Raw genomic sequence first — 25,472 nt, 5'->3', positions numbered from 1 at the left:
TTTTTTATTTTTTTTGTCCAGTTCTCCTTATTTACCATTGGTAGTCGTATAAAAACCTTTCTGTCCATACTGTATTTTTTATATTTTTGCAGCAGCAGCATCTCGGATTGTTCAGTATAAACTATTTGGAAAAGCATTAATAATACCATTTGAACCTTTTTAAAACATTGCAGCCACAAACTTATATGTATTTCAAAGGAATTTTATGTGACAGACCAACAAAAAGGCCTGTCCGTTGTGTTTCCTGGTTATTTTGTCCATCACAATTTTTAGATGTCAGAAATGGTAAAATCCTTTTCCACTTCACAGTAATGCATTGCTACTGGAACATTTTGAAATCAATAAAGAAACAGAATTACCGCATGTCAACACATTGAACACAAAGCTGCAGTACTATATGTGCTTGAGTGTGTAAAGAACAATGTTACTGCAAAACAACAACTTTTTTGTGCTGGCTTTTATCTATTCCAAGAAGAATGAAAGTCAAGAGTGGACAATTGAAGAAGTGTCTACATTGATTCTTTTTTCAAGGTACAATGAGCTTTTAAATGGTTATACTCTCCTGGAGTCAAATGATCTTTTTTCTTTATAGAACTTTCTGAAGAATATTGTTGTCATGTAATCTGTTCATATAGCTTTCCTGACTGAGTCTTGCGCTTCGTTTTAATGCTGACTGATAATAATGAATTTGAGGGTTTTAGGTGACATTTTCCTGACTCTCAGTTTATGAAACTGTCTGAAAACATCATTTGGTCTTCCGTTTCTTTCACAATAAAAATGCACAGTACGCATCCATCAGCCAAAACACAATCGTCCTCGTTTTGTCTGAAATTTTGCTGTGGGACAGAGTTGCGGCGGCAGCCTGCCCTTAATCTTTCTCCTGCGCGGTCTCCGATAACCCGGACTTAAGGCATTACAGTGTCTGCTAAAGTCAGTGGCACAGACTGATACAGCTCAGTGCTGCAACTCTTTAACACACTTCAGGGGATAATTTGGAAGTGAAAGTCCTCCACCTCAGAAGAGCACAGATGGTCCACATCTATGTAAGATTTTTTTTTCCTACCAAGCAACCAACTAAAAACCAACTAAAGACAAGTTCCAAAAAGCCATAATTTCCGTTGACATTCTGCTCAGTATATCTCGTGGATCTCTCTGGGGCAGCCTGGGGGGTGTGGTGTCTGACAGAGAGAATGTTTTGGGAGTGACTCTTCACTTTTCAACACTTTTTCCACCTCCTTTCCTTCTGTCCAACCACTTCCAAGGGTCTGTTTCTCATGTGTTTTTTGTGTTTTCCCTCTCCTCTCGAGTGTATGCCCTTCCTCTTGTCGTTTCTTTGACCCTGAACTAGATACCAAATGAATCGGTGGGTCTGCCTGTAGACAGCAAGACAGAAAAAAGTTGATTTGTTACATTTTGTTTGAAAGCATCCAAAGAAAGCAATTTAAATGTTTATTCACTTCATCCTCAGATTTCACAACCTATTGAAATCATTCACAGTGTCTGCAAATTGTATTCACTTTTTGCATGTTTTTTTTTTAATAAATCTAAAATCTGTTTTGTGCTTTTGTGCTAAGCCACACTGAATTGGAACATTTTTCTCCAGTTATAAATGTAAATAATTTGGGGCATAAACCAAACCAGCTTTGCACATCCAGAGACTTGTGTTACTACGTCTCTGACATGAATAAATTGAACTTTATGGTTGTAGCATGCAAAATTTGAAAAGGTTAAAGGTGTATGAATATGTTTGCACAACTGCATCTAACTTTTTATTAAGAAAGCAAACAAGAATCAGGCTCTTTATTTGCATCTAACACGAAAGAAAAAAAACTTGTTTTATTCTTCTGTATGTTGGACTTTCAGACAAAGTCGGTTAATAAGTTGTTGATTTAATGGAAGCTTTTAACATAAACACTTTGCTCTAATTTAACATTAACCATCTCTGTGCAGCCATATGCTTCACTTTTTGTCTCTTTCTGGATACTTATACATCCAAGATTATGACTCAGCTCTCTGTTTTTCTCAACTACTCCTTTACTTAGAAACCAATATCAAATCATATAATGATGTTTGCAGTATCATAAAAACATGATGAGTTCTCACAAAGGATTGGCATGCTAGAATAACAGGATATAGATTATTTGACAGAAGCTTCCTAGAAGGCCAGACAATGAAGTAACAGAGAAAATGCTAGACACAAACCTCAATGTAACTTTGTGCAGGGTTTTAAAACTTTAACCAAAATCTTTCTCTTCTGAACACTTTTTGGTGGTTAAAACATAGAACCCTGTGAGCACCTAAAAATCATTGAGTTTTATCAATGTCTCTGCCCTTAATTCATTTTCTAAGGCTAAATCCTTAGTAAATGCCAGATGATGGAAGTCCTACAGCTTTAATACACTCTGACTCCATTTAAAACTTGCCTCAACAACTGCAGCCCGGGGCGCCCCCTGAAGCAACTGAGTCATTCTCCCAAAATTAATTGAGCTCTGCAAACATGGTGAGGCCTAAAGTGAAATTTTAGTTTCAAGGTAAGGATACGTCTTTCAGGTAACAATTGCTTCTGCTTTCAATAGAAACCATTCTAACGGAGCAAGGATTACATTTAGGTTTTGCAGATCAAGAAACCCGAGGGAACTGCTGTGTGCTTGAAAGAAAAGCAAATCAAACTTTCTACATGAGAGTCAACAAGATGTTTTTCTGGCGTGCAGCAGGCAATATTAAGGAATGGCAATAGAAATCCTCTATTGAGTGAGCTTAGAAATCAAGCATCAGTGATTTTAAATTACAATGAATGTAGCGGAAAGTTTCACAACAAAGCATGATGGACTGGTGTTGTTGAAAATGCATTATTTTTGCACCGAATTAGCCGAAGCATGTTTGATGAGAGAAAAGTTGCAGAATATAAAGTAAGGACCCATCCCAGCATAAGTGTGAGGTGCAGGAAGAGCTTCGGCTTTATCACTGGTGGAGGAAAGAAAAACAAAGTTAAAATACTTGAAGGATATGACACGGTCTATGAAAAAAAAAAAATTAATTGGGCGGGAGTTGCTTTTGTTTCTGGTAACAAAATAATGATCTCAAACAGACTTCAAAATCAACAACGTACTCGTCTGAGATGTGCTAATGTGAGGTTCTGCCATGCTCTTAGTCCTCTGACTTGCAGTTCCAGCCTGCTTTTACTCATCATCATCAGTCAGTTCAGTTCAGCAATACTTTACTTATTCCAAAGGGAAATTACATTTGGTCGTAACCCATATTATTGAAGTATTTTCAAAGGTTTGTCATGGATGGTGACACTGTGAGCTGGAAGGATCTGGCAGGATCTGTGGTAGAGGTCAGTCTCGCATTGAATCTGAAGAGGCCTCTGACTGAAGACTGTTACTGTATGACAGTGTCATGGCTGTAATGATTCGCTAACAGCTCAGTTTCCAGGTGACATAGATGATATTCCACAGTAACATGTCCTGATCTGTCATGTTCTTTTATAGGACTCACTTTTGAGCATAGCTAGAATTTTTATAGACATATTTTAGGTGTTAAGGATGGAGCCATGCTACTAACAGTTTTAGTCTGTGCTTGAAACTGACCCTCAGCATGATGCTGCCTTTGCCGTGCTCCGCAGTTGGAGCTATATTTTTAATTGTTACCTCACTTTGCCTCTTTGAAACTCAGTTCTTGTCATTGTATCCAAACAGATTCTTCTTTTTGTTCAAAGACCTAACAAGCTTTACTAAGAAACCATTTGGGTTTTCCATGTAGACGATGCAAATTTTGATATTGATCTGATATCAGAGAATATATTGTTTTTCCAGAAGTTTCCAAGTTACAACAGAGTTGAGCCTAAGCATAGTCTGTGTTCCTAGCCCATTTCCTTTAAAAGGATGGGTAACATTTTGAGTCAAATAGTTGTTTTCAACTATATGTTGCAACATCAACTTCAAAAGGCATGTAAACATTAAACCTCTGTCATGGTTTTACCTGAACCCGGCTCTCAGCATGAATTGTTAAAAACCTTTGGAAAAATAGTTTTAACAAGAACACTCAATGATATCTTTGTATATAAGCCAAATGAGGGCAAAAGGGTCAAAACTGGTATCAAATGAATACTGGTGAAAAACTGATTTTATTGAATAAAAAAATGCTAAGATGCTAAAACATTTAATTAAGTACATAATTACTTATGATTTTTTTATATATAGATATTTTACTTTAAATCTCTTGCAACAACCCTAAGTCATTATAATGAAAAAGCATGATTAAATATTTCTGGCAGAAATGTTTTCTGCTTCTTATTAACTAATTTTCTGCTGTTCATGTCTGATGGCATGCTGGGTTAGCTAAGACGTAGGTGTTGCTTGATCTGATGATCTTGTCTGTTTTTAACTCATGCTACTGAAACAAGATGAGTGAGTCACCGTGTGTTGAAGTTTTATAGCTTCATCGTTTATTCTGGCTTTATTTTTTGTCATCATAACATGATTCAAGTTGTCCTCAAAGGTTCTGAGAACCCAATTAGAAATGGTAATAAATGCAAAAATCTGTATTATGTGGGATAAAACTGGAAAGTCACTTACATTATAGGAACTGTAATCAAAGGAGACATTTTTTTAACCATATTTCTATTAAAGTTCTTGTATAATATTTATAGAAAGTATTTTCCAACATTCTTTCTAGTTCCATTTGAGAAGACAGGGTAAAGCCACGGACATCAAATCCTTTGCATTACAACAACAAAAATCAGCAAAGGCTAAATCCTTTTTTCTATTTGTAAAGGATCAAAGTTGAAGAAAAGAAAATCTCAGTCACCAGGTTAATGTTCTTTAGTCAAACATTTGCCCTTTGCCTTTATTCCAAGAGCAGTCTGCAAAGATTACCAGGAAGGGGGGAAATCCGGGAAATGCTCTGTGATCGGAGGCATCTCTTTAGTATCACCTCCATCGCTTCCAGCCACAGATACCTGCTCTTAGGGTAATTGTTTCCTGATCCTTCAACTTTTAAAGGCTTTCTCTGGAGGACGGCCGGATCAATTTAAGGAGGAAGATTAATAGATGCTGCATCATCTTCACTGAATACAAATCTGACTTCTTTAAAGCTCTGTGAGATGTCCGCTTTGTACAAGGCAGGAATTTAGGTGGTAGGAAAGTTGTCATGCTTCCTACGGCTACGTCTGTCAAAAACAATATCAAAACCGTCGCTATTGCCCTGGATGCAAATATACAAATTAGGAGAGGTAATGACTCATACATCAAAAGCTCACTGCAGCTTCTATATGAGAAAAAAACACTTATGGGAAACTAAATAGTTATTTAAACAGTAATCAGGAACACATAGTTACAGGAGGACCCCCCATCGACAAATGGAAATGAATAGCAGACGTCCTGTTAACAATTAACTGCGTACAACAATGAGAAGGATGGGTCCAGCAGAAAAACACTGGTTTTAACATTTCACGTTCTATTCAACTATACCAAAGAAACCATTTCCTTCTTTAATGTGTTTTGATGTTGTGTTCAGTAAAGTGTTTGCTCAAAACACTGTATAGTTAAAAAGTCCAGGATTATCTTCAGTTTCATCATGTTTTTCTTCTGAGCAGCCAGACTTCCTGGGCTCCTTTGCTCTTTCCCAATACATGTTCCCAAATCCTCTTATTGTTGTTCGCTCCTTGAAACTAAGGAAAGTGAGCAAGCGGAGGGTAAAAGAAGATGTGTCGGGCATTTCAAGAGCTCTATATGGAAAAGATGAACACCATCTTTGATGATTTCTTTCAAAGGTTTCTCTTTTAATATAGGAACCTTTGAAGGACTGATTTTATGTTGTGTATTTTAATATTGTAAGTCTGAATATAATTTAGGCCATTTATCTTAGCAGATTTCATGTATGAATCATAGAAAGCCAAATAAAGAACAATAATAGATGACATCTTTGCATAAAATAAAATATTCTCCCTTACAAGATTAATTTGGACAATTTTGTGTTACGTTTATAAAAGTATAAGGTGAAAGAAGTATGTTTGTGCAATAAAGTTCAACGTGTCTACGTAAAAAAAAAAAAGAAAGAAAGAAAAAGAAAATCTACTTATAGTTTATTCATGTAAACTCATACTTCAGAAGTGAACTTTTGAAACACCATCAGTGCTGAGGCCTTTGAAAGGCCGCGGTAGACTGCTGACCTCCAGTGGCCTCTATGCAAACTACAAACAAACTAGAACGGTTTATAATTCTCCCTCTCTGAGTCACTGCTTTCATTTCCAGCGCTGATCTGTGATATGAAGCCGTCTCTGTGCTGACTTATCTCTCAACTATTTGTTAGGCTCTGCACAGCTGTCAGAGCAGAGCAGCGTGCATGCCAGAGGAGAACAGGTGGAGTTGTTGCCATTCAGGGTGAAAACTGCTGTCAGATGATCCTGAAGTCACATTTGCTAGCACACTGAAACTAAACGTGCCTGGATTGTTTGAGAACTTTCTTTTTTTTTTTTATCTAGTCCAATACAAACCTGCTTGGTGAAAGGTCGCGAGGGTACTCTGGTCTATGTCAGCAGTCACATGATGAATGAAGGGCTGGATACACCCTGTGGGTAGGCTGTCTGCCCATCACAGGTCTTGATCAAACATCTACATCAATTTCAATGTTATCTCTCTTATCAGTTTTGTTTTCCGCTGGCACGCCCCTCATAGAAACTGCAGCATACCACAGATGTCACTGTTTTAGAGACAGTTTCACTGATGCAGCAGTAAAACATTCCAAGTTAATGATGAACATTGCTGTGGATTTTTGAGGCACGGGTCGATTAAATTTCACTCTAAATGTGCAGAGAGAGAGAAAAGATAGCACAAAATCAGCCAAAAATGTTTCATGAGACTAAAATAGACATTTAAAGAAATATTACCGTCTTGGTAATACAGAGTAATACAGCAGCTGAGATGAAACACGTGTCTGAACTCTTGAAAACAAAGATGAACATGTGAGCTGACTTCTTTCAATTCACAGCAGAGGTGGTACTGTTGTAGTTTAGTCTTTAGCGGCTTCTGGATGAAGGCAGGACCATAAAAAGTCACATTCGCTGGTGTAGTGTCGAATCTAGCCGGTGTTACCGCACCATGGCAACACAATACTGTAAAACTATAAACACTGATGGCTTCTCGGTGTGTCTGATTTGTTCCCATCACTAGCAAATTGGGTATTATATTAATTATTAACATAATTATTATACCAACCCACAGGAAATGAAGATATTGTGATATGTGAAGACGTACAGTTCTGGAAAAAATAGAAGACCACTGCACTAAACACCATTGAAAACCTCCTGGTTGTTCCACCAAATACTGATTTCTGAACTCTTCCTGAGTTAAAACATCAGTATTGTTGTTTCTAAGTGAACATGCACTTGTTTCCTTTGCATTATTTGAGGTCTGAAAACATCTTTTTTTTTTCTTTTTTTTTTGCTATTCTGACCATTTCTCATTTTCCGCAAATAAATACTAAAGTTTTTGCTTGGAATTTGGAAGACATGTTGTCAGTAGTTCATAGAATAAAAGAACAATGTTCATTTTACTCAAACATATACAGTACCTATAAAAAGTAAAGCCAGAAAAACTGATCATTTTAACTAATCTCTTAATTTTTCCCATGGTCTAATGATCTGGTAGATGAACAAACCAGTTGTAAATGGAATTATATGTCTTTTTGATGATTGGGGTTCTGTGTAGTTGTTATCATAAGAGCTGTGAGAATGTATTATTATTTTTTTTCATTAATTTATTTATTTTTGAAAATTGCTATAAAAGGATTCTCTATCGTTTTTTTTACTTCGTCTGCTCTTCGACTCTAATTCTTTGCAGAAATATTTTCTTACACAAACTGAGGACAAAGCATCTGTATATATATAAATATATACATTTTTCAGTAAAAGTAAAGTAAGCAGCAGCATGTTTATTGATATAAAACTCAGAGTCAGACTTATCTGACTCTGAGTTTATGTCTACATGGTTACATTCTGAAATCTCAGTGAAAGTTTGGCAGCTGTGAAACAGAGCAGCTCTCTCAGCCCTTGCACACAGACTCAGCTGTTCTGTTCTGTAGCCTCCAGGCTGCTCGGCTCTAAACATACAGATTAAAAAAAGGGCCTCCAGCACAAGATCTGCTTGTCCTTTCTGAACCGTGTGGTTAACGTAGCTCCAACCTTAACGGGCCTCTTCTTGAATTTGGTCATGCACACGAGTAACAATATCGTCTGTGAGCATATGTGGAGACGTGGCTCTGCAGTGATAAGTTGAAAGTGATAACTGATCATTATGTGGCACATAAAAGCTAGTCAAGCAGTAAACAAGCCTGCTGCTGCAGCTGTGTTACAATCTGTATAAAGGTTGATCTCTGTAGCTCGGTTTCTCTAAAAGGACAGTAGCTTTCCTCTCATCTCACAGTGTAGATGCCAACCTGATGGAGTGCTATCATTGGCTGCCAGCTGGCCTCGCAGCTTTTTCCAACATAGCAACAATTTATTTAGTGCTGCATGATCAGCAGCACTCGGCGGAAGGCCATGTCTGTTGCTCCACTACTTTTAAAACAAAAGCCTCCTTTCCATCACCCCAGCTCATATTTATCATAAATCCAGGAGGGCATCTTCCTCTTGTTTTTTGTTGTTGTTGTTGTTATTTTCCAAAAGCTTGTTTAATGTTCCAAACGCAGCAGGTCTCCAGAAGGACAAGAGGAAGCCTCTGAGCTTCTGTCACAGGTTGACATATTTTTCTGTGAAGCGGTGTTCCTCGTCGGCCTCGATGCTGACCAGGGGCCACCGGAGGCCTCCTGCATTTACTGTGAGCCTGCAGCCAGAAGCGGCCCCGTGCGTAAACATGTGATGCCTAAAGGCGTCTCTGACAGAGTCTTCATACTGAGTTGATAGGTGTCAGCTCTGTTGAGTGTGATGTACTGGAGTCCGGCATGCTGCGTTTCCCTGTTCCGTTTCTCAGCTCCTCCGTCTGTCTTCTCCTCCGTCCCCACAATCTGCACCTGCGACTGGAAACAACAGAACCATGGCACATACCGCATATGGAAGGCAACAAATGACTGCAAAGCCAAAACCAGATATGTTCAGCCTCTGCAGTAAGACTTTAAAGGAACAGCTTGGCTAAAACTGCTTTGCTGCAAAAGTGGGATCTGAATATATACATATATAAATTGTTTTAAAAATATGCATGAATAAATATGCATAAATGTATGCATACGATCCATACTCGCTATTATTTATCATAATGAGCATTTCAAATATTTTGCAACAGCTACGTCTTTATCAGCTTTGGACAGTTAGACACTTTTTTTGCTCATTTGTCTTTGCAAAAGTAGTTCAATCTCAGCTTGAACATCTATGAATTTCACTTGCTATAAAGTTTTGATGGACTTTAACTAGGCCATTCCAACTCATGAACACCCTTTGCTCTGAACCATTGCTTTGTGGTTCTGACTGTACATCCAAGGTTGCTGTCCGGTTGGACTGTACACCACAACAGACTCAAGTATTTTTCAGCCACTAGCAGCTTTTCTTCCAGGATTATACCATATTTACTTCACTCCATCTCCCCGTTGAGTAAAATAATCCCCGCAGCATGGTTCTGCTATCACTAAATGTTGTGGTGGAAATAATGCGTTCAGGGTGATGTGCAGTTTTATTATTCATTTGCACAGTTTATAGCATGTACCTCAATAAGTTTCATTTTGGGCCCTTTTGGCAATCTCTAAACAGGTCTTGTTGTAGCTTTCTTTTTATGATGGCATTCTTCTTGCCACCGTCTCGTGTGGTCTGACATTTAGGCAGATACTCCTGTTTTCTCAACTCCTGACAAATGTTTCAGATGTATCAAATCAAAAACTTTACACTTCAATTTCTTTCGGAACAGGTTCGTTCTCACTGCAGATAGGCTCCTTAGCAGTCCATTATAATATATTAAATAAATACATTTCTCTTCTTTGTACTCAGCTTCACTTATTTTCATTTGCTTTACTAACTACATTTAGTTTTATTGTTTTTATCTTGTCTGTGTTGTGTAGCAGAATTGTTTGACTTTTCTACTTGGTTTTTGTTTCTTTTGTAATAACATTTTACTTTGTTTCTGCTCAATTGGTGTCTGTCGTACTCATTTATATTCATTTTTGCACATAATGTGTGTGGTGTAGCTTTTCCTTTAACTGCCTATGGGAGGAACCCTGTTTCACTAAGAATAAAAAAAAATAATGTGTTTTTTAAAAAGTCCAATAATATTTGATGAAAAATAAAATAACATTATACATTCGCTGAGTCAAAATCTGGACTTAAATATTGCGTAAACGGTTTCCTGGTGGTTTAATTCATTCATTCACATGTCTGAACTTTTTACTCAGTTAGGTCATAGTAATCTTACAACCTGGAATAAAGGCCAATAGGACTTTCAGTCCAATAAAAATAAGTCTGACTACCAATAATCCATTCACTCACTCCACCTAATTTATAAACTGCGATTTCAGTTTTGAAAACAAAAACATGTGAACAGGGACAAATATTGAGTCCTAGAAAGATAGTGTCTTAAAGATTTTACAAATATTACAAGAGGTTATTTTTGCCAATATATATATTTTTACAAAATCCGTCCATGATCTATGTTGAGATGGCATCTCATCGCCTCTGATGTCTGTGGTTTCTGCTCTTACCCACTGCCTGTGTGGAGGAGCTTCGGGATGGAAGCTGGGTGAGAGTTGGGGTGTGGACACACTTGAAATTTGAAAGGTGGGTTTTTGTTGGACGTCTGTGCTAATCGTGGGCTGATCCACAACAAACTCCATGTTCAAGACAACATTGTTCACAAGTGCATTTGGTCCCAGTCAACCTAGGGCTAAAGGTCAATGATTGATTTTGTAATCATATCAGACCTGCTGTGTCAGGTCTTGGACACTCAGGTGCAAAGCTGTCGAGAGATTCCCCTGTAGTGAGTTCGAACCAGTGGCCGGAGAGGCTGCTTTTAAAAACTCAGGTTTATATGATTGTTCATTGAACACATCAATGCAGATGTGTTGCTGCAGGAGGGAGGGAGGCAGTGAAAACATATTTTTAAGCCCCATAAAGCACCAATTGAAAAGAATAATCATGGTTGACGACTAGTTCTGTGAAGGCCAAACTGTTCCTTTAAGAAAAATGTATCCATATAGTCAGAAACTATTTTATCTTACTGTGAACAGACGCAGATGGAAATAACGAGGATCATCAACAGCAGAAGCACAGCAATGGCGCAGCCTATTATGATTTGTTCTCTGGGACCAATTTGCAGGTCCAACGACACATATTCACATCTGTGACCGTGGTAATTGACGTGACACCTTAGACAGGGGGGAAAAAAACAGAAGGTTTAAATGTTTAATGTTTAATTTTTCTATTTTCTTTTGTCATGAAACTTTTCTACTGTTCATACGGTTCTAAATATAAATATTATCTGACCACATATTTCTGATAAAAATCCCATGTTTGTTTTTCTGGATTCTCAACAAAGCTAAACTTCATTGTCTAATTTTTTTTTTTTTTTTTTACATTTATATTTATTATCATTTTGTAAAACTATTTCTCACCTGCAGGATGTTGCCTTTTGCTCCTTAATGTAACGACACTCTCCATGGATGCAGTAATAAAGCAGCTCCTCAGGACATTCTGAGAAGTGGCCATTCGATTGTTCTGTGTCTTTCTCTGCTGGAGAAATGAAATTACATGACCTCTTAGTAAGTTTATTGTTCTAGTTGTTACTAAAACAAATTCTCCAACCTACTAATGAAATGTAAATTATCCTAAAAGGACTGAATATGTAGTTTTACCAGTTACAAATCGCTCTTATTTGATTTCAACTCTCATTTGCATTAGCAATGTTTTTAAGCACTTTTAAATGTCACTGATAAGATCTCAATTTATTTTTGTTTTTATTATTTTTCTTGGTTAAAATGACTTTGTTCAAAGTTTTCAGCTAAGTACGTGACACTTGTAGTAAAACGGAACCTGTATTTTGTTGAATACACTACACAAAACCGGAGATTTACAAACGATTTTTAGTTTAATGTAATTTTTATGCTTCTGTTTATTAGTTGATTGAGTTCACAACAGTTTTAAGTTCATTTAATCCCTGTAGGTGACAAGCTTCTAGCTTCCTTTTTAGTGTAAGATCAGGAAAATACTTTCATTGTTAAACTACCACAAAATTAAACCATTTGAAAGTTTCAGCATGAGGATTGCTTTTGCAGAAATGTGCAAATATTTAAAATGGGAGGCTGCTTTGAACATATTTGAGTAATTTCTAATTCAACATATCCAATGTTAATCACGAGCAAATAAAAGTGCGACATCTATTTTATTTCTGGAGCTTTGTCACAGTTTGTCAGCTTGCCACTATGACATCAATTCTCACCCTCTGCCATGACCTAATTTATTAATAGACTGTTTGCAATACGATCCGGTCCAGAGAGGAACGCTATTCAAATCCGCTAAGGCACCGGTGTCATAAAAGACTCATTATGCACACAGCTTCATCTGCGTAATTCTCCGCTAAATTAAACATGAAAGTTGGAATTTCCATTCTCTCAACTATGTCCCCACACACAGGTTTTTATTTAGCTTGCTAACTAATCGTACCCTGGAACAGCTGTTGAACTTCTGACCACCAGTTTTCACGTAGCACTACTTGAAAAGCCGCCGCTATCTTTACAACCCGCTCTAGTGAATTTGTCCCTCAAAAAAAAAAAAAAAGAAAGAAAGAAAAGAGAGAGAGCTCGTAAAAGGATACTGCTCTCCAGGTGACATCAATGAGTGGGGTCTAATTGTTAGCTGAAACTTGAGAACACGCTAGCAGACATAACCCCAGAGGTCATGAAGATATATGTGTTTGCGGTCTTATTGATGGTTAGCCGACATGACCAGCTAAAAGCAAACTTCATATTTGGTGGCAGTTAAAGCAGAGGAGCAAATAGTTTGCGTCGTCTGGGTTATAAAACTGAAAAAAAATAATAATAATTTAATATTTAATAAAATAATAATCACAACAATAACTTTGTAACTTTGTAGTACATCATCTCATTACAACAAAAATGCTGCTGTGAAAACCAAGTGAAGCATGTTGCATTCCTTACCAGTTATTGAATTTCCCACATAATAGCAACTAGAAAACTAACCAACAGGCCACGATCACATCGTCTGTCCGGACCAGTTGTGGATTTTTACATCTCATTTTAAAAAGTGTTTAAGCAGAGATGGCTTGGACCGTTTCATCTTTCACATCCAGGTGTTAGTTTTTCGGTCAAAACAATGTCAACAATATCTTTCTTGCCATTTATTGGTTTTCTTTTTGTTTATATATTCTAATTTTATGATATTAAAATATCATGTCTGGTAAGTTCTGTCATGTTTTTTGATAATCAAATTTTTTATTTTTGATGTTATTGTTTTTGTTTTAGGGCTACACAGTGGCGCAGTTGGTAGAGCTGTTGCTTTGCAGCAAGAAGGTTCTGGGTTCAATTCCCGGCCCCGGTCTTTCTGCATGGAGTTTGCATGTTCTCCCTGKGCATGCGTGGGTTTTCTCCAGGTTCTCCAGTTTCCTCCCACAGTCCAAAAACATGACTGTCAGGTTAATTGACCTCTCCAAATTGTCCCTAGGTGTGAGTGCGTGTGCATGGTTGTGTGTCTCTGTGTTGCCCTGCAACAATTATTATTATTATTTCTTTTTAACTTTTGGGCAGCCTTTAGTAAAGTATAAAGCACTTGGACATTATACATTAAAACCCTGGTTGATTCATTCATTCATTCATTCATTCATTCATTCATTCATTCATTCACTGTTAGGCCTTCCATATTAGTATAGATTTCTCTACCGTTAGTTTATTTATTTAACAAGAGTATCTTAGCGTTTCCTAGAAGTAGGAAATGTTTAGTTGCAAGTCTGACAGATTCTGTGTCATTAAAGCAGTGACATCTGAACTATCCAGTGTTTAATTATGCACAACCTTTTTTTTATGGATTTGATTACGCACAGTAGAAACAAATGTGCCGTGACTTGTATTGCTAGTATTCTTTAGCATTACTACAATTAGTTCATTTTCCAAATTGAACATACTCAATTTTGGGAGTGTTCTCATTCACAGATCCAACAGCAAATTCCTGTACCTTCCTTTGAAAATGAGTCATTTCATCTCCCATTTTCATTGCAAACAAAGTTGCCAAAGGTGAACAGGAAGAAGGGGAACGTCAAAGCCTTCGCGGCTTTCAAAGGCCATAATCCCGTCACAGATGACTGGCACTATTTACCTAGACTGCTTTGACCAGTTCAGTGTCTGCTTTGATGATTGTGTCAATTACACCTCAAAGCTCTTTATGACATCAGTGAGGGATTGTCCCGTCTCTACCTGTGCAGTTGTCTTGACAGACGGATGCGGTTTGGTTGGAGGACCCGTCGGTGGCGTTCCATTCTGCCAGACAACGTTTCCACAGTGCTAGAGCTGCAGACACAAACACAAACACAAACAAAAAGCCAGTCAAACACACACACGCACACACACACACATACACACACCCGCACACACACGCCCACACGCACACACACACGCATACATGCAAGTGAGCGTAATATGTACTATTATACTCACTTGCTTTGTGTTGACTCATCAGCTAATTTGAGACCAAATTCCACTTTTTACAGGTTCATAAAAGTTGTCACTCTCACTGCCTGATTTTATAAACTCTCAGAATAAATAATATTTTACTGGGAAATGTTTCACACTTCAGACCAGAGGATTTAAAATATTATAATTAGTGGGAGGGGGGGTCAGATAATATAGTGCTGTTTTGTAAGATCTTCACTAAATGATTAACCAACTCCAAAGCTTTTTACATGTTAGTTAGTGTGAGAATAGTGTCTCAATTCAATTTTAACTAAACCAGCTGTCAATAGAAAATTTGTTCAAGAACTAATGTATTTATTTACAAATTTTACTAGACAAATGACTCCATGTCTCTAAACTACACTATAATTAAGTTGTGAAGAAAGTTTACCACTTAGTGCAACATATGAGCAGAACAATAGTTAATCCTACCTGTTAGTAGAACTACATAGAGTCTGTGCAACTTTGCCATCTCCGCACTTGATGAAAATTCTTATTTGATTTATGAAAATTCACAGACATATGAGGGAAAGAGAAGTCCAAGTGGCTTAAATCCTTTTCAGCGGTCAGTGACTTTTGGGGAGGGAATAGACCTGTCGCAGAAGTTTCCCAGAGTGCCCTGTTGTGGTTCGTCATTGATGGCAGCCACATCCACAAGAGTCGAGGGGAAAAAAACCACAACATACGCACTAAGATCCCAGCCGAGAGCACCAGTCAGGACTGCAACACGGCTGATCTGCAGTTTGTGAGTCTAGAAAGGGAGGTGTCAGTGAAACTTAACTCTGCACACTACTCTCCGCCCACACCTTTAAAGGAGAAGACAATACTATTCAGTGTGTTCAGGTTGTTTCCTTTTCTAAAAAATAAGTCCTTTGAATACCTGACCTTGTTTTCTTAGGAATGAAACGATAGGTGGAGCAGCTGTAAGGGCAACCTGCTTACCACAGAAGCACTTGAGATTCTATTTATATACTTTTTGTTGCATTGTGTGTTAGAGCTGTGCATGCTAACTAAACTAACAGAAAGCCAAAAAAAAAAAAAGATGTAGGAGGGCAAAATGAGACTTTTCAACAGATTGTTGCAACGTTGGGGCTTTTTGTCACCACAGATTAAACGGAGTGGGTGGGGAGAGGTTTATATCCCAGAGGCTATGAATGGAAAAGTATATTTTCCTTCTTTATCTGAAGCTGTAGAACATGCTCTTCAACTGTCATGAGGATACGCGTGTGTCCTCATGGCTTGCACTTTTTTATGTGACTGTTATAGGGTTAATTCAGCTTCGTGTGACTGTTAAAGGGTTAATTCAGCTTCGTGTGACTGTTAAAGGGTTAATTTGGACAAAAAATATGTTACGATCATGAGTTACATCATATAAATTATTGTATTTATTCTCTTTAGTATTGCTATATTAACTAAAAAAAAGTATGTTTGAGTTACTTTGGTAATGCATGAATAAATGTTTCAGCTCTAAATGATTGGATAACGTTGCAGAAACACGACGTGACCATTATGTAATTGTATATACGTAACCACCAGATGGCGTCGTTTAACACTTTCAACAGAGAACAAGTTGGGAAATGTACAACTTTAACAATAAAAACTAAAACGTTTTTCAAAAAAATAAAATAAAAAATGCAAAATTTCCTTAAATTGAATTACTAACAATTTTATAAAATAAGGTTTGCTCTTTTCTTCTTCTTCTTTTTCTTTTCTGCCACAACTAAATGTTTCAGATCACCAGGGATATTTTAATAACAGAAAATGGTTAATTTAGAAATAGCAAACTTTAGCTTTCCAGTTATTTCATTTATTAAGTGGGTAAAAGTTACTGAGTTACATATGTGAAAACTAATAGCCTTCCAATCCTGATATAACTGGCTTTGCAACTTCACTGCCATCAAGCATTTGAAACAACAGATCATAAATCGTGGGAGGAATAGCTCAACCATATTGGAAGATTTTTGAGCATTGATGACCCACTAAGGTCACAGTCAAATTTAAGTCAGTACTTTGACTAGAAAATGCATCACTTTCATTTGGACTTTTTTCAAGCCGTTTGGTGATGAACTTCTGGCTGCATAACTCATGAATGTTTAAGCTTAAGGTCATAGCTGGATGTTCTGCTTCAGGATATTTTGGTACAGGCAAAATTGGATTCCCAGATCATCATCAAGCTACAACCAACAAGTTTTGATTCCAGAATGATTTCTTTTTTTTTCTAAATGCTCCGTTAGTTTGAAAAAAAACTTTGGTTTTAACCGTCTGCAGAATGTCTGTACAAGTTGGTCCTTTACAAGAGAGTTGCAAGAAGGAATCCATTATTCAATTTTAAAAATTGTTGTAAGCCTTTTACAGTTTTCATAACCCTGCAAAAGAATGTGATCTGGTCACATGAGACCAAAGTGTAGCTTGTTGTACTACACGCAAAACACCATGTATGAAGGAAATGGTGATAGTGTGTCCAGAGTAATTGCACAACATTATGCTTTTCATCTGCAGGGACAGGAAAGCTGGTCAGATTTCATGAGAAGATAAATAGAACTAAATTACAGAAGAAAAGGAGAAAAGGCTGTTAGAGTTTATAAAAGAATGGAGAACGGGGCAGTGATTCAGCTACCAACAGGACAGTGACCCCAAACATTTATCCAAAGCTGCAAAGACATGGTTTAATCGAGGGACATGTTAGAATGGGCCAGTCAAAATCTAATTGGAAATGAGTTTGAGCTATTTTGCAATGACTCATAAGAAAACATTCAGCCTTTAGATATGAAAACCTATCAGAAACATACCCCAAAAAAAGACTCGGCTGTATTTGCAGCAAAAGGTAGTTCTTCAAAATTTTTGACCTATAGAGAGAAATCTTTGAAGCCAGCAAGAGATAAAAATTTAACTGCAACATCATCATCAACAATACTGCTTTGCCTAAAACAGGCACTTTAAAACATGCAAAGTCTTTCTGCATGTGCTACATGGGAAGAAGTGAAAGATTTTATTTGCCCTGAAACAAAACAGTAAACTCAACAGGAACTAACAAGCTGATGAGTCACTGATACTAATGTTACTGAACCTGTTCCACAAAGCAACATTTGCCTTTTTAGTTACATTTATCCAACAAAAGAAAAGCCCTAATGTGCAATAGAAAGTAGGCAGAGTTTTTGTGATACATCAGTCAAGTTTCTAGGCAAGTTTATCTGAAAGGCACATTTCAACAAGTAGGCAGTCAAAGTGCATCTCGTGATAAAAACGTAACACAATAAACTCAAAAAATATAACACTACAGTCGTAAAATAAAAAGAAATAATGAAAAGATGTAATCCAGACTAGAACTAGCCTGAGTTCCACTTATTATTAATAAAGGCAACTCTAAGCAAATGTTTTTAACTTTGATATGATCTGAGTAGGACCGGCCAGTGTGAAAATAACTTCTAATTTAGATTGATAGGTGCTATAGAGGAGTGGAAAAAGAACATCTCTACTTCAAGAAACCTTTTTCAGAAGCCAGGAAGGTTTTCTTGGCATTCTTATTCAAGACTCTTTAATTTTTAACTGCGTCAGGGTTAAACCACAGCAGAATCAAGAATTACCTTGGTAAAAAATTTACCCTACAATCCAGCCCTGGTGGGATGATGATAATTTTGCTTTTAAGTATTCCTGATCTGTTTTGATTTTTCCAGTTTAAACTCCCTTGTGGTCACTGGTCATTTTATGGGCTACACTTTCTATGGGCAACAAATGTGGTGTTTCCCAGGGCTTTCTTAGAAAGTGGGTGTCAATTTTCTAAAAGTTTTATTCCATCTATATGTGGTAAAAAGTTGACACCCCTCTGTGTTTATTGGTTGCATTGTCATTGCTGCTGCTAGCAGGGGATGGCAGTTCAAAGGGCAAAGGAGGTGCTCAGCAAAAGCAAGAAATGTGAGAATATTAACAGTGGAATATTTTACAGCATTCATAAACATCTTCTGAGTAACTTTTAAAAATTGCTACAATTAAAATTTTGAATGAAATTTGGAGCGACTTTCACAATAATCTGCAGTGAAATAAGTCTTGCTCATATTTTTATCTGTAAAAAAAAACAAAAAATATCAAGTTTTGTCCTATATTTTCCTGTTTCATACATGCTGGGGAAAAACACATAATGGACAGCCTGGCATGGATTAAAGAGGATAAGAGTAATTAAATGTTTCAATGGATTTGGGGAAATCAGGGTTAGCAGGGAACTCGGCTTTACTTAATTATAGATTGCAGAGATAAAGGAAAACCTTCAGTACCTTCTTTTACTTTGCATAATTTTAAAGCTTTGGGCATTACAACATACTGTTAACATTCAGCTAAAAAGTTAATTATAAATGGTTAGTTAAGACAAAAAAATAGGCATATTTAAGTAAAGGTCAGCGGTTCTATAGATAGCTCTACAAAGACTCCTCCCTTAAATGTGCACTGGAAGGAAAAGGAAGTGATAAAAATGAGAGTCGTCTCATGACCGGCTAGACATTATTGGTGCTGCATTAGACAGTTTTTACATTAACCTTTATAAACCTAAAGGCAAAAAATATATATATTTTAAATTGGTAAAAACAGTTAATAATAAAATCTGCAGAAAGAGGTTATACTTAACTCAGAACAGCGCATTATGACAGCAAATATTTACCTATGAACCTTAATTTTTATGCAAGCCCAGATTTTATTCAGAATTATCACTGCTTAATCTTACATATAAGTCCAAAAAGCGAGCTGCCACAGGGTTATCTTTCACTGTGTCTTTGCAGTTTGAAACAGGAAGACTCGGTTTCCTCTCTCTAAATGTGTTCCTAACTTAGACTGAACATCAGGAAGTTCCAGCGCCATGAGATTCCAGAGTGTCATTTAGTGAGCAGGCTAAAACATCTGTTTTGTACAATTTGTAGATAGCCACTGTATCACTCCGCCCCTGCATAACATAGAGATCGCTCTTAAAGAGACGTCTAATGAGACGTACAGTTACACCATGTGCTTTAAAAAAGAAAGCTAAAAATGAAGTAAAATAATATAAAAAGAAAGACATATGTACCAAAGAAATATTTTATTACAGTCTTTGTTTTCTTTCATAAAAAAAAAAACATTTAGAAGTTGTACAAAACATATCTGGATAAAACGCTGAAATCTCTTTGTTCCCTGTAGGAGATGTCACAGTTGCGTCCACTTCTTCGTACTCTGCAAAAAGGGTGCAAAGCCTATTATTCTCCTTTTGAAGCTCAGCTGACATAATAAATATTCACTTGCGAAATAGAAAAGTGTCCGACCTTCACACCACAGCGCAGGAGCGCGGCTCTCTGAAGGGGTTGCTCCCTGTAGGGACTCCCACCAGCAGGGCATCTTTGCCCGCGTTCTGCAGACAGTACTGCTGCAGCTCTGCAGCTGCCTGGGACACCTGGAAAAAGCATCAAGTGTATCTATGAGATAGGTTTTGTAACTTGTGCCAAACAATGTGTGCTGCATCCACGGAACTGAATTTTTACCTGCTACAGTTTTCTTAAAAATAACACAATGGAACAAACTCAGAAACTTAAAACCTTTTCGTTAACGTATGTGAACGACAATGTAAGATGATTGGTGCCAGACACGTTTCCCAAATGACAGAAGGAAACAATAACACTACTCTAAACTCTATTTATACATTGATACTATTGGTGCATTAAAGTCCTCAGAATTTCAATTATAATTAGTGTAGTAGAAACTACATTCACACAATTGGATTGCAAATATTTGATCTGTTGTGTAAATTCCTGAGTTTTTGTTGTTCTTTTTGTTAAAAAAAACCAAATGAAATGTTGATGTCGCTTTAACAACTAAAGTAGCCTAATATTTTGTAGAAATATTGTCATGCAACAATGTTGTGTCAATAGTCATGGAAAAACTGAAAGAAACAAGACCAACAGCCGATGACAACAACAGCACCATGCTGGGGTTTTTTTACCTTAATTCTTTCCACGCTGGCCTCAAGTTGAAGTTGTTCCACCAGCCGTCGCATGTTGGATAAATTGGAATTAGAGGTCATGATCCCAGAGATGACAGCAGAGGAAAAAATATTGTATAGAGACAAAGCAAAAGAGAAGATCTCCCCTGACGCTCCTGACACAAGCAGCTTGACTTCGTTGATGGGCAACAAATGCTGGACAAGAAAAGAATGGCTGGGTTTCTTTCCAAATGACCTCTGCTCTCTGCTGAGGAAGCAGGGAGAAAGAGGAACACACTGACCTCTATGTGCATTTCACCAACACTGCATGGAAAAACTGTTTTAAGATCTGAATCCACTGAAACGTCTGGTACATTACTTTGCAGGAGAGCTTAAAAGGCACGTCAGAACTTAGGCATTATTTTACTTTGACAGAACAAAATGTAATTATAAATGATTAAATCTAAAACATGAAATGACATCGCCATAAAACAGTGCGTCAAAACATTTTTTTTATTTCAATCATTTTAAACGCATTAAGATCAAATTAAGAAATGTAATAATATCAAAGAAAATTATTAAACAAACTCAAATATGTTATGGCCATGTACATAAATGGGGAAGACTGCTGACAGCTGACCTGTAAATTATAATCAAAAATAACAAGGAAAATTTCAAATTATATAATTATGTAATGGCTCTTTACTTCACTTTTTGAATTGAATTTGTGAAATAAATGTAAAAGATTTTTTGGAAACCAGGTGAAGCAAAAAACCTAAATTTAACACTGTTAAATTTAATATACTATATAAATATAAAGTTGAACTTATCACAATTTATTGTTTTGTTAAGATGTCGACTGTTCTGTTCCCTGAAGACAATAAAACTTAAATAGAAGTTTATTAATTATTGTTCAGATCGTCCTCCACAGCAGTCAAAATTGATCATGTGGCCCTTTGTGAAGAAAAAATACCCGCCAATGGTTAAGTTTAATTACCTTTGTGTGTTTTTATATGTATCTACTCACGCCTGAATATCTGGTATAACATAGTAATAAAGTTTACGGTGATACATAGCGAATAACCCCTGAGAGCCCAGAACAACTGCTGAAAACAGCTGTAAAAGGTCGCGCAGCGTGGTATCTTAGCAGCAGCGTTTCAGCATTGTGTAAAACCGACTTTGATAATGACCGCAAACGCACCACAGTCTTCTCGTCATCTCATTGGTCCGTAGGCGATTATGAGGATTGGCTGTAAGGAGCTTTTGCGGAACGGAAAGGTAAACATTTCGGTAACCCAGCAAACTGACATTTAACGGAACTACCATGAGCTAAAACGACATTCAGCTCCATAAACGTCCCGGACTCTTTGTGTTTAGGTGTGTGAGAGAGATTGGCAGACATGGTGGAGGTGTTTTCTGGCCGGACTCTCCTGAATAAAGACGGGGACTTCGTGGACCCCGAGGAAGCGCTGAGGAACAAAGTGGTGGGGATTTACTTCTCTGGCGGATGGTGCCCTCCGTGTCGGGACTTCACACCTATCCTTTGTGATTTTTACACGGAGCTGGTGGAGGAAAGTGAGCCTGCTGCTCAGTTTGAGATCGTGTTCATCTCCTCAGACAAGTCGCTGGGTGACATGGTCGAATATTACCATGACATGCACGGAGACTGGCTGGCTTTACCCTGGGGTGATGATTACAAGCAGTAAGTTTATGTTCACTGTAAACAATGTAATTCAGGGAAGGTTAGGAACAAATAATTAAGTGCAATTTCATCTTATTAGCTTAAACACTGCAGTCTGTAAAGCGTTTTTCCATCTTATGTAAACTACTTAAGGGGTCACCCTGTCAGGGATTAGGTTTAAATGCAGAGCAGACTGACAGTTTCCACAAACCGGCCTTTAATGCTGGATGTTTAATGCTATTATTATTAGTGTGAACAGTAATGCAAACAGACTTTATACATGTGTCTAGCTCCCCTAAATGCATTACTGATAACTGTTTGAATTGTTTCAGGAAGCAGAAATAAAATGATAAAAATAAAATGAAAAAATATCAAAGCCTAACATAAGATAGCACCCAGAGTACAAAGTGCTTTTAAAAATAATTTGAATCCAGTTTTAGCGTGAGCAACATCAGTCACAAATATTGCCGTGGATCAAACGACTAGGCTTGGAGGCATTAATGGAGACGATCATGTGATTACTTTATTTTCTGTTGAATAGATATTTCTACCTTTATCAGTGAATTTGCAGGACACTTCCTTTTTGTCAAGAAAATCAAAATCTGCCAACATGTCAACATTTAAAAACTGCAACTGTAAATTCCGTTTGAGTCGTTGAGATGAGCTGGGTTTATTTGAAAAGGGAGAGAAAAAACAAGGAAAGTTCATGTGACCAAAGTTGTACCCAATAGAAACAAAGGGTAAAAATCTACTTCTTCTGATCAAACCCGATTTTTTTTCCTCTTTCTTTTTTCTTGTTTCTCTTAGCGAGTTAAAGCAGCGCTACAAAATCACAGCAGTTCCTAAACTGGTGATCGTGAAGGAGAACGGCGAGGTGATCACCGATAAGGGCAGGAAGCAAATCCGAGACCGAGGCCTGGCCTGCTTCAGGACTTGGCTGGATGCGGCTGAGATCTTTCAGAACTTCAAGGCTTGAGGAGAAGCATAAACCCAAAGTCACTTGTAAAATACTTCATTCACTTCAGCTACAGTCTGAATTGTGTGCAAACTAAGTGGGGGGAGAAGAAAAAAAACAGATTCCTTTCACCCAAAAAACATCTCTTGCTTATTAATTGGATATTTTTAGCCTTAAAACACTGTGATTGAGCTCGGTTGATTACAGCTTTGCAAACATGCAGTTACATACTGAGACGCTGCTTTAGTTGGAGACCTTTCTATGCATAAGACACGAATCTCAGGCTCAGCTGGGAGTGAATTTGTACATTTTGTGTGATTAACAGCTGCCGTAGATCTCAGGTTACATTAAAGCATGCTTCTGCAGCAGTTAAGCTTCCAGCAACACCTTCAACTTCCACTTAAGGAGAAACGTAAAATATTTCATCTGTTATATTTATTAAACTGCCTGTATATATTTTTTTTTTTTTGCATTTTGTTTTTTAAATTGGTAATAAAAATGCATACCATTGAATCTCTGGTGTTTTAGTTTAAACATCACTCGGCTTGTGTTAAACAGAAAAACAAACTCGATTCCCTTTAGTCTCATTAAATGGTAGAAATCCCAGATGGTCTGATTCCAGCATGCTAGCACCTTCACAAACCTAATTGCATGTTTCCTCTGTGCATGCCGAGTTCGCAGCTATCAATTTGAGCGAATACGTCCCACAACATGATGACTTCATGGTCCTCACAGCACCCACCGGTCCCTGCGGGGCCTGCTTGCTTTGAAACTCCATCAAAGTGTTCACGGCTGCTAATTATCCCCCGCTTGCTCTTTCAAGGAATAAACTGCACCTTTTTGTCAAATCTGATCAGGTGGTTTTAACCAACTCTTGAACTCGGCTGCATCTCAAGGGGAGGAGCAACCATTCAAGATCCTGCTAATAGAAAATGATGCACAAGACACAAATTGACATGACTGAAAGAGAGCTGTCAAACCTACCGATGTGCGTCAAAGCACGACGTCCAAGAGAACTTCATTGATCTTGTTTGCATCATTTTTTTCGAAGTTGACACAGGAGAGGTTGGGGTTTTGCAGAGTTCCACAAGGGGTCACTGTTGCCCGCATAAAAAATTGATTTCTCATCAATTAGCTCTTTCTGCTGCACTTGTCAATACAGTTAGAGGTGTATATTATAAGATTACGGTTTAATCAAGGCATCTGGCTTTATGTTTCGTGTTTTTTTGTTTTGTTTTGTTTTCAAATAAAGTACATTGACATGTAACCAAAGAATTATTAGGGAGTAGATGGCGCCTCATATAGAAGTTTTACTGTGGATATAATAGATTTTTAATGTGGCCTATAACTCACTGGGGGAAGGACTTACAAGACCCTAAAGTGATAGTCATTGCCATGACAACAGAAATGATGTCTTTCAAAACGTGAAAGATGAGTGTGTTTAATTGGCTAATAAATTCACTGCACACATAATAAGCAACATGGAAGAAAAAAAATCATCTTTCACTCACCTGTTCAAATTGCACCATTGATGATTATAATGTATTTTTTTGAAAATACAACGTGCACATACAAAACTCCAAATCTGTCACTGTCAAAACTATTAATTTGGTCAATTTGGCTAATTGTACACTTATTATCGTTTGAACTGCAATATTGTTCTCTGGGCTCGAGTGACTGTAAAAAAACAAAAAACACTGATACTATCAACCAGGCTGATTTTTCTTTTCATATTTGCTTTAGTTCAGCTCGATTTCAAATAAGAACTGAGGATGTAGTTTTCAATTATGCAGCAAATGTCTAGGCTAGTCGTTTTACACAAAGGTGATATTGCACATGGGTGTGACACAGTTTAAGACGTAATACAATGCGTTCTACAAAACCAATAGGTGCAATTTCCTTTCTGCTGCCTGATTGAGAGCGCGCTCCATAGCAGGGATGTCCTCCGTAACTCAAGATGTCGACTTTACATTTGGACTTTTTGTTGGCTTTCGGAAATGAATGGCAGTAGTGTTTCCTTCTGCTGTAACGGTGTCTTGAGTAAGTCAACTAACAAGGCTGGCTTTATGCGAGTACAGGGAAGGAAAGGAGGGAGGTGGCGAGCTGAGAGGACTGACGGACCAGAAAACAGAGCGCCTTGAAATCAAGACTAACCTATCAAGGAAGAGAACATCCGGTAGGTAGTTTCAAAATAATATTCAAATTTGTTGAAAAATTATCAGTACAAATGTTTTTTCATAATATGGTTA

General features: G+C 37.4%; 3 protein-coding genes across 6 annotated transcripts; 1 reads left to right on the top strand and 2 right to left on the bottom strand.

The window, feature by feature from the left end:
• Nucleotides 1–7,912: 7,912 nt before the first annotated feature.
• On the bottom strand, nucleotides 7,913–15,509 carry btc (betacellulin, epidermal growth factor family member). 3 transcript variants are annotated; one of them, XM_008423768.2, is made up of 5 exons: nucleotides 15,088–15,507; nucleotides 14,401–14,493; nucleotides 11,590–11,704; nucleotides 11,197–11,343; nucleotides 7,913–9,015 (listed from the first exon to the last, which is right to left on the bottom strand). In XM_008423768.2, the coding sequence occupies exons 1-5, from the start codon at nucleotides 15,125–15,127 to the stop codon at nucleotides 8,886–8,888; spliced, it is 525 nt and encodes a 174-aa protein (XP_008421990.1). In that variant the 5' UTR covers nucleotides 15,128–15,507; the 3' UTR covers nucleotides 7,913–8,885. The 3 variants fall into 3 exon arrangements, with proteins under 3 accessions (XP_008421990.1, XP_008421989.1, XP_008421992.1); XM_008423767.2 differs by having other exon boundaries at nucleotides 11,590–11,707; nucleotides 15,088–15,503; XM_008423770.2 differs by lacking the exon at nucleotides 14,401–14,493 and having other exon boundaries at nucleotides 11,590–11,707; nucleotides 15,088–15,509.
• A 4,182-nt stretch (nucleotides 15,510–19,691) lies between these two features.
• Nucleotides 19,692–20,834, bottom strand: gng10 (guanine nucleotide binding protein (G protein), gamma 10). The gene is made up of 3 exons (XM_008423766.2): nucleotides 20,609–20,834; nucleotides 19,935–20,062; nucleotides 19,692–19,845 (listed from the first exon to the last, which is right to left on the bottom strand). The coding sequence occupies exons 1-2, from the start codon at nucleotides 20,687–20,689 to the stop codon at nucleotides 19,937–19,939; spliced, it is 207 nt and encodes a 68-aa protein (XP_008421988.1). The 5' UTR covers nucleotides 20,690–20,834; the 3' UTR covers nucleotides 19,692–19,845; nucleotides 19,935–19,936.
• A 947-nt stretch (nucleotides 20,835–21,781) lies between these two features.
• On the top strand, nucleotides 21,782–23,736 carry nxnl2 (nucleoredoxin like 2). 2 transcript variants are annotated; one of them, XM_008423765.2, is made up of 3 exons: nucleotides 21,782–21,865; nucleotides 21,965–22,289; nucleotides 23,076–23,736. In XM_008423765.2, exons 2-3 carry the CDS (start codon nucleotides 21,988–21,990, stop codon nucleotides 23,242–23,244), a joined length of 471 nt encoding a protein of 156 aa, XP_008421987.1. In that variant the 5' UTR covers nucleotides 21,782–21,865; nucleotides 21,965–21,987; the 3' UTR covers nucleotides 23,245–23,736. The 2 variants fall into 2 exon arrangements, with proteins under 2 accessions (XP_008421987.1, XP_008421986.1); XM_008423764.1 differs by lacking the exon at nucleotides 21,782–21,865 and having other exon boundaries at nucleotides 21,872–22,289.
• Nucleotides 23,737–25,472: the final 1,736 nt, after the last annotated feature.

This window comes from Poecilia reticulata, linkage group LG12, assembly GCF_000633615.1.
Source record: "Poecilia reticulata strain Guanapo linkage group LG12, Guppy_female_1.0+MT, whole genome shotgun sequence".
Classification (NCBI taxonomy): Eukaryota; Metazoa; Chordata; class Actinopteri; order Cyprinodontiformes; family Poeciliidae; genus Poecilia; species Poecilia reticulata.
Note: the sequence above shows the minus strand (reverse complement) of the source record. Positions and strands in the feature narration are given on the sequence as shown.

Coding starts and splice junctions, on each gene's coding strand:
- btc (XM_008423767.2), bottom strand. CDS start 15,127: ATGGCAAAGTTGCACAGACTCTATGTAGTTCTACTAACAG. Junction 11,344..11,589: donor CAAAAGGCAACATCCTGCAG/GTGAGAAATAGT, acceptor CCCCTGTCTAAG/GTGTCACGTCAATTACCACG. Junction 9,016..11,196: donor TCCATCTGCGTCTGTTCACA/GTAAGATAAAAT, acceptor TGTTGTTTCCAG/TCGCAGGTGCAGATTGTGGG.
- gng10 (XM_008423766.2), bottom strand. CDS start 20,689: ATGACCTCTAATTCCAATTTATCCAACATGCGACGGCTGGTGGAACAA. Junction 20,063..20,608: donor CCAGCGTGGAAAGAATTAAG/GTAAAAAAACCC, acceptor TGCTTTTTCCAG/GTGTCCCAGGCAGCTGCAGA.
- nxnl2 (XM_008423765.2), top strand. CDS start 21,988: ATGGTGGAGGTGTTTTCTGGCCGGACTCTCCTGAATAAAGACGGGGAC. Junction 22,290..23,075: donor TGGGGTGATGATTACAAGCA/GTAAGTTTATGT, acceptor TGTTTCTCTTAG/CGAGTTAAAGCAGCGCTACA.